Source organism: Artemia franciscana, unplaced genomic scaffold, assembly GCF_032884065.1.
Source record: "Artemia franciscana unplaced genomic scaffold, ASM3288406v1 PGA_scaffold_49, whole genome shotgun sequence".
In the NCBI taxonomy this organism is placed as follows: Eukaryota; Metazoa; Arthropoda; class Branchiopoda; order Anostraca; family Artemiidae; genus Artemia; species Artemia franciscana.
In genome coordinates, this window is record NW_027062689.1 from 906,490 (window position 1) to 915,609 (window position 9,120).

The 9,120-nt window shown below is 35.0% G+C and overlaps 1 protein-coding gene across 1 annotated transcript; it reads left to right on the forward strand.

The window, feature by feature from the left end:
- The first annotated feature begins 3,838 nt into the window (after positions 1-3,838).
- LOC136041875 (uncharacterized) lies at positions 3,839-8,410 on the forward strand. The gene is made up of 2 exons (XM_065726665.1): positions 3,839-3,986; positions 7,496-8,410. The coding sequence occupies exons 1-2, from the start codon at positions 3,978-3,980 to the stop codon at positions 8,309-8,311; spliced, it is 825 nt and encodes a 274-aa protein (XP_065582737.1). The 5' UTR covers positions 3,839-3,977; the 3' UTR covers positions 8,312-8,410.
- Positions 8,411-9,120: the final 710 nt, after the last annotated feature.

Sequence of the window (9,120 nt, forward strand, 5' to 3'; positions counted from 1 at the left end):
AAAATATATGGCAATGGGCCTGAAACGCTTATTTTTGTAGTCACGACAATTAACGGAAATTGAAGGGGGACAAGAAAATCTATTATTCAAAATCTAGATATGTTTTTCAATTTCGCAATTTTTCAATGAAAATACAAGAACAAAAATTATTTTCAATAATAAAATGTACTTAAAAAAATCTAGGGCGGAGGGAGGCTAACAAATCTGGGAGGGATAACTAACCCCATTTCCTCCCCTTGATCCCTCCTTAATTCACGCCACTACATTCTTGACTCTGACTTTGGAGGAAATACGGAACACTCTATTTCCATAGATAAAGGCCTGAGGCCCCTGCTCTAGGATTGGCTGCTTAAGGATATGTGCTCTGACAATGTAATTTAGTCAAGGTCCATTTTTGTGGGTGGAGGGGCTACTTCTTTATAGTTGTATACATTTCTCTGTACTAATAACGACTGTTAGGTTACTTTGATTCTTTAATATCTCAAATATTTTGATGTCTATGTTAATTTTAAATTTTTATTCATTAGTTTTCAGTGGGAAGGAAATTTTCCGGGAAGAATTACTCTAAATTCATATACAGTTCTTTTCATTTGTCTTTCTTTCGTTTTGAATGCACAATTTTATATATGAAGAGAGGGCTACGGGGAAACTGCCGGGGGAAATTTTTTAGCGGAGATCAAATTTTCTGGCAGGATTTTTCCCTGGAAAATGTGGGAAATTTTCACAAAGGTGCTAAAGGATGAGAGCACCCTTTGTTTCTAGTGTTTATTTTAATGCTTTATTTAACTAAAGTGATTTGCCCTACAATACAGTGATATATTATTAAGGAGGGGCAGCAGTTTATGGTTTATGGGGGAGGGTAAGATGCCTAAAGAAGTATGCTCTTTAAAATTCATAAAAAAATGCTTTGACATTGAAAATCATTCCTGAAAAAAAGAACCCCTCAATTATTTATCAGGACAGAAGCCTAAAATATCAAAATCAAACAGTTCGTGGTAACGAACTCCAGTAAGGAGTTTTTTACGCTAATTTTTTTTATTTCTTTAAAAAGTTGAGTTGTGAGAAAGAGTCAAACTTTAGCGTAAAGAGTGAGGCGTCGAAGAGGGGACAACCCCTCTCATATACGGAATAATTTCTGTTCGTTTTAAGTTTTAATGTCGCTTCTTACTTGCAGCTAGAAAAAAATTGCTTTTTTTATTTAATCTAATTAAAAGGTCGTCATTTTCTCGGATTTCAAGATGGATTCTACGAACCAACCTTTATATAGGGGTTTTCCCCACGGACACTAGTAGGGTGCAATGTCCCTGGGGAACAAGAATACATTCAATGAAGTACATAAAAAGGAAAAGAGAATTATTACCATTTAAACTTTGAATGAAAACTAAGCTACTCGTAGCACTTGCCACCCCTTCCTGACACCTGAAGATGTTTGTAGCGCTGCTTACAATCTCCCTCCACTTCTCCACATTTTTACCGGTAGAAATTTGAATGTAAGCTGTAGTCCCCCACCATAGTCTCCCTTCCCAAATCGTCCTCCATAAATATCTAAAGGTTCACCGAGAGATAGAAAATTTGGGCATGAAGGCACAGTTTTTGAGAATACCTTCCCCCCACCTACACAAAAATCCACTGACCCTGCTCCATAATGATTAAAACAAAATTATGCACAGCCGTACGTAATTTTGTACAGCCTCAAATTAATACACTTTATTAAATGAAGCTTAAAATAAATGTGTATTTTAACCGTTTACTTTGTATGGACTACGTGCATCTTCAGGATTTAGTGTTAGACCGCTTTGATAAAAACAAACAAAGGACTTATCTTGTCGAAGATATTAGCCCAAAACGTTGGAATGAGCTTCAAGAACAGTTTAAATAGAGATAACCTTGTGGAGTTGGTAGATGTACTCTTTGGGGTGAAAGAATTGCTACAAACTTTTGCTTAAAGGGCAAGAAGATATTCGTGTTTTTCTTTTTCAGTCTGATTTTATAAGAACCTCGTTTTCAGACCACCCACATCCAACACGGAGTTCGACACGGGTTGTGCATATTATAGTATTGAATGCCTTGTTAAACACGGGAGAATTTCCTCTCAGAACCCGTGTCCAACCATGCTATTCTGGCGCGTTACAGTTTTGAGAAACCCGTGTCCAACACGTTTGGAACCCGTAAGAAGAAAACGCTCTATGGTGGTTTTGCTTGGTTGAACACGATGCCCGTTAACACGATAATTGCTGCACCCACTCAATACACGCTTCAAACCCGGTGCCTGAAAACTTAACTGAGGTTGAAAGGATTTCTATAAAGGAAAAATTTAATTTTTCTTCAAGAAGAGTCAAATTATAAAGAGGTAACTAAAAAAAATGTTAGATTACTTATTCAGACATTTAATTCAATTATTTGCAACCGTTATCATAAAAACTTTTCACCAAATGAGAAAAGCTTCGCTTTCCGTATTGCTAGCATTTTTCTGGGATGAATCCATGTTTTGAGCGATGCATTTTTTTTTTAAATCGCATGGTCTTCCGCATCAAACCATTAGTACTGATCTCAGACATCACGGCGAAAGTCCTCTTATTTCTAGAGGGTGTTCAGACCTAGAATTTTAGTTGATTATAATCGAACTACTGTCAACTTCTAGTGCTAACCCTCCGTAATCACACATATATTGATCGTTTTATTCCCGAACTCCTCTTGACTTTTGTCGAACTGTGTAATTAACTCTAAATATTATCATTATATTGTTAAGTATTTTTACATACATGTTTAACATAAACAAATATAAAAAGAATATGAATATACTATGTTTTGTTACATAATATCTAATAATATATTTAAGACGATAACATAATTATAATTATATCACATTATTATCATTAATTATTGGATTGTCAATTAATTAATTAATACTTTATAATTATTTTTAGTAGATGTTTAAACTTAAATACTTTAATTTAATCATCAAACATGATCTCGCCTTACAAAAGAAAGTAAACTCGATTTTAGACATGGGTCGTGCTTTTAATTTTCAAATATGATTATTACCATAACGATATTCAGGAAAGCTTTTGGTGCTCAAACCTGGGCAGTACTTCAGTCAGAGCTACGCTTGACTTCACTGTAGTCAAACCGTTCGTAGTAACGAACTTTGATACTAATGGAATTTTGATACTAATGGATACATCAAAATAACCGGATTCTTATGCTTATTTTAAATATATAGGTTTCATCAAATTTAGTCTTACCCATCAAAAGTTACAAACCTGAGAAAATTTAATTAAAAACTAATTAAAACACTGGATCGATACGATCACCCCTTAGAAAAAAAATCAAACAAATAAACACGCATTCGTGATCTTTCTTCCGGTAAAAAAAAAGAAAATTCCACAAATTTTAAGACAGGAGGTTGAGACCTTTGAAATCAGGTTCTCTGGTACGCTAAATCTGACGATGTTATTTTCATTAAGATTCTTTGACTTTTAGGGGGTGTTTCTCCCCTTTTTGGAAATTCAGACAAATTTTCTCAGGCTCGTAGCCTTTGATGTGTTACACTAAATTTAATGAAACATACATATGGATTCAGCATAATAAGCCGATTTTATATATCTATCGGTATCAAAATTCCGTTTCATATAGTTTCGTTTACTATTGAGCCACGTCGCTCCCTACTTACTGTTGGTTACCACGAATTGTTTTTGGTATACGGTTTGTTCTCCAAAGAGTATTTTTGAATATAAAAACCGTCATAGCTGTTCTGGCTTACAGATATTTTTTTTTTCAAGCTCTGCTACTGGCAATGGAAGTTCAGCGCTCTTTAAAAGATCTTTAAGTCTTCAGCCACACCCGTACACTTCCATCATAGATCTGAAGTGACGTCTTTGAATAGCGGGAGTATAAATATGATGTGAAGCACCTTTTCAAACAACAGTTAGTTGATTCATCTTTCTTACAAAGCACTCTACAAACACTGCTTCAAAATGCGATCGGTAAGAATTTTAAATAATTCAAAGAAAGGATCTTTGGTAACGCTATGGGAGAGGGGTTCTTCTAAAGGTAATGTCTTAAAAAAATATAAGTAGTACCATTACACTCCTTATTTTACGCCATTTCCAAATAGTGTTGTTACGTTTCTGAAAATAGACCCACATATCTTCTTCTGATGAATTTCAGACTGCAAGAATAACCGATTTAACATAGGCCCAATGACATCTGACTAAAATGAAGCAATTAAGAGATACTTTATCAGAGCTATAAATAGAATCATTGGGATTGGGGTGGGGCTCATTCTCAGATTTATAACGTATTATATTGAATAAAAACATAAAGTAAGGAAGCTGATGGCACTACTTTTTATTTTTATTAAAGGGTTTCCTTGAGAGGAGCCTCTTTAGTACGGTGTTACCAGGTGTTTTCGATAATCTGAATTTAGAGGAAAAACAGGAAATATTATTTGTTAAAATCGCTTTCTTCTTTCATAATTTTCTAATTTTCTCCTTGATTGCATTTATTCCCATTATTTACGTTGATCGTCAAATAGATATAGTTTTTTGTTTCGTCTAGTTTTCTTTTCCACGAATATGCTGATTTAAATCCCTGATTGTGATCCCCCGCTAAAAAACAAAAATTATCATACCCTACGAGGTGGCTATTATCCCCTAAACCCCCTGTTTTCACGCTAAGTTTAACTTGTGCTTTAAATAAACCGAAACCCATATTCAAATGTGGATTATCTATCACAATTTTTCGAGGTTGAACGTACTCATTTACGTTTAGTAATATCAAAATATTGGGCTTTTAGTAATCTTTGAAACAGCAGAATTTTTAGTTCAAGATTTGAAAAACTGCAAGTGTATAAATGAAAGCAATAATGAAAAATGAGGAGAGGTTAATTTATGAAGGTGCAATCTTTTTTACTAAATAAAAGAGGTGCTAGAATAAAAAAAATAGTCTTTGTGGGTCTGTAATAATGCGCTTAGTAAAAGTAAAGCTTTCAGATGTGAGGCTGAAATACCAAAAAACGGTTTTAAGGTAATGATTCTATAATATCTATAAGTGCAGGGTTTTCCGGGAGATTTGGTTCTTGAGGGGGTCCTGACCACTCTGGATAAGTACAAATAGGAATTTAGGCTTCAATTTTCAATTAGCAATTATTCCTGTAACAGTGGAGTTGCCCCTTCCTCCAACAAAGGGAGAATAGGGGATACATCTCTTCCTGTGTTCTGATGTGAAGGCTCCATGAAGGGTCCTGAAAATTGCAGCTTAAATATATTTACTGTTTGAGGCTGCACGCGCTCCAACATCGTAGATTGAACTTTCTTAGCGAGTAATCAGTAGTTTTGTTATATATATATATATATATATATATATATATATATATATATATATATATATATATATATATATATATATATATATATATATATATATATATATATATATATATATATATATATATATGAATGGAGTGATGAAACATCCCAGTCAAATGATACTTCAAATAATTATTTATAATAACTGTTTATTTCGTTTTTTGATTAAGTTATGATTGAAATCATACAAGTTATGACCAAACGGCTCGTTGTACCGAACTGTAATTAAGGAGCCCAACAGTAAATACAATCCTAAAAAAAAAGATAATTTGATAGAATTGAAAATCAAGAGAATTGGATCGAAAGAATAGACTTGTTATGCTGATTCCAAATATATAAAACTCGTTAATTTTAATGGTACCCAACAAAGACTAAGAGCCCAAAAAACATCCCAAAAAAGTTCCCCAAAAGAAAACCCTACTATAGAGGTTTTAAGCTGCTATGTATAAAATATGGAATTTACATTTTTTTTTGCCAGAAAAAAGATCACGGATGCGTGTTTATTTGTTGTTTTTTTTCCAAGGGTGGTGTGATCGTATTCAACCATTATTCCTCGAAGATCGGAAGGGGGCTTATTCGAATCAAAAGGTCTAGTGACCTTTTTAATTGGTCAAAATGATTAGAGGGTAACTAGACCTCCTCAGACACCCTCTTATTCCCCAATGAAATCTGATCAAACTTTTCAGTTTGTCGTTGATTCATCATAGTTGAAAACTCCAGCAACTAATACCTCTGGGAGTGACATGACCCCCACAGCCCTCGGAGAAAGGTCTGTAAGCTATGCAATGTGCCTGTTATTTACATATAGTATTTGTTACTGGAAAATATTTGGAATTCTTTTTTTCAGGAGGGGGCGGTATTTTGTGCGGGAGGGGGAGATTTTAAAGAAGTACAAAAGATTCCAGGGGGAACTTTCGGAGGACAATTTTACATGGAAGGAAGGAAGGGGATTTCCTGGCATAACTTGAGAAACGGTCAGAAATTAAACTAAAAAAAAACAAGTCTTTTTGACTCAAAGTAAGGAACAACGTTAAAGCTTTAAATGATGAGGAGGCTGTTCCTTCCTTATCCCTCCCCTCTTACGTTAAAGATGCCTCTCATTCAATTGGACTATCCGTCTCTCACCTGCCGGGGTGTTATAAGGGGTAGAGCAGTAATTTACACTGCGATCTGCTGAGACTAAGCCTACGACCGGGAGATTTGTCTTGCCAGCCGGCAAGTCCCCCAAATTAAATGGAAGGAATTCAGTGTTAGTCGTGAGGAGTGTGTTTGTAGAGAGTCACGGGGAAGGATAAAAGGACAGAGAAAGGAAGGGGGTCTACCTAACCCATTGGTTGACTCGGACGAGAGTGTCAAGACTGGGGAATTTCTTGACACGGGCAGTGAACGGGAACGTTCAAGTAGAAGTCTTTTTAAAGAACTTTAAGGCTAAAGCGTAAAGAGAGGAGGTTCAGGATAGGGATGTCCTCTCATATATAAAAAATTTTCTGGTCGATTTCAGTTTTGATGTTGCTCCTTGCTTTCAATTGAAAAAACTTGTTTTTTTTTTAATTTAATTGGTCACCATAAGGATGCATAATTTCTTAGACCAAGATGTTTAATGTAAAGTATCTCGATAATTTAAATTTGTAAACTATCTCATAAGGTTTGCTTGACAGTGCTTTTGCTCTATTCTGGCCAAATGTGTCTTTTGCTGCTCAAAGGGAACACTAGAACTTCAAATTTTGCAAGGATGAATCTTCTTTAAAAATATATAGCAATGGGCCTGAAACACTTATTATTGTAATCGTGTCAATTAATGGAAATTAAAGGGGGGCACGAAAATCATTTTCAATGATAAAATGTACTTAACAAAATCTAGGGCGGAGGGAGGCAAACAAATCTCTGAGGGATAGTTAATCCCATTTCCTTCCCTTGACCCCCTCCCCAGGGAGGGGGTCATAAAAACTTTTAAGTTTTTATTTGTTATAATTTATGTTACCCATGACAAAGGTCGCTTTTTTTGCAACGATTTGAAAAAGACTGAGTTTTCTTCTTATTTTATTAAATTTCAGAGCCTACAGTTCTTTTGAATTTGTTGAGTAGGTCTGTAGTAGCCTGTGTATAAACATTTATTCTTCTTTCAGTTTGCTGTTCTCATGCTCTCCTTATCTGCCGTCAGCTGTGGTGTCGTCCCTCTCGGCCCCAGTTTTTTCCGAGCACCTGCCCACGATAGTGCTATTGTCAGATCAGACAGGCTAGGTGGCAATTTTGCATATAGCATCCAAGAAGGTCATGCATATCAAGCAGTAGCTCCAGTTGTCCAAAATGTAAGAACTCCCGTTGTTGTTTCTTATAGTCAACCAGCCATTGTACCTGCAACATTTTCAGCACCAGTCATTACTTATGAATCACCAAAAGTAGAAGTCAAGGAAGCAAAGAATGAAGATGTCGTTGAAACTGAAGCATTAGAAGCTGTAAATCCAATTGAACATCAATTTGCTGCTCAACATTATTTCACTTTTGAGGCACCAAAAGAAGAAGTTAAAGAATTAAAACCCGCGGAATTTAAATATGCTCTCCCTCAAGTTCATCCCATCGTAGCTTATAATGCACCATTTGTTCAAGTCAAGGAAACGAAGCCAGTAGAATTCAAATATGCAGCACCAGGTGTTCCAGTTACTCCAGTTGTCTCGCCGGTTCACCATGTTGTTTTTGATGCTCCGAAAGTTGAAGTCAAGGAAATAAAACCAATTGAGCTGAAGTATACTCCATTTGTACCTGAAGCTCCAAAAGTCGAAATTAAGGAGGTGAAGCCAGTTGAAGTTGAATACAAAGTCCCTGAAGTCCAGTACAAGTCTTACGTTTATACACACGCACTGCCATATTCTTATCAATTAGTTCATGCAGAAAAGGAAGTAAAGCTAGAAGAGGAGGAGATGCCATCAGAAGAATCACACTAGCTGTTTTTTTTTTTTTTTGTCCATTAAATTATGTGTGAATGGGTGAACACTTTTTTTTACGAACTCGAACGATTTTACTAATAAAGATATACCAAATTACTTCATATTTATTTTACATGACTTTTGCCTAGAACAACTTACTCCAGAATCAGTCAATTCGGCAAAAATAAGATGATTTATCCAAATATACAAAATTTATTCTTTGCAGTTTTTTCCAACTATGTATAACATCCAAACATACCATCAACGATTTTGACAGTTATATTACTTTTTTTTTAACTACGTTACCACATTTTGGGGGCTAGATACTCTTTTGGCGTCATGAGGTAAAAGTTAAATATGCGGTCAAAACTTCTTTTCCCTGTTTCTAACCAGTGCTCCTCGGTTTTAAATTTCTCTGAGGCGCAAGTGCAAAAGAAAGTACAAATTTTGACCTTGGGATATATGCTACAGGATATTTGCTACAGGGATATATGCTGTAACACTTATTTTCAGTTTTACCAAAACTATGGTTTCATCAGATATTGGATTTAAGATTAAATGAATTTTTTTTAAACTCAAAGTAAGGAGTGACATTAAAACTTAAAATGAACAGAAATTATTCCATATATGAAAGGGGTTGTCTCTTATTCAACGCCCCACTCTTTACGCTAAAGTTTTTTATTATTTCAGAAAAATGGGACAAAGAGTAAAACTTTAGTTTAATGTGTGTTTTTTATTTATAATGTATTGCGTAATGCTTTTAGAGTATCATGTTTGTTAAATAGTTACTTTTCTCCACTACCCCTTGTATAGCACCTACTCCAGTA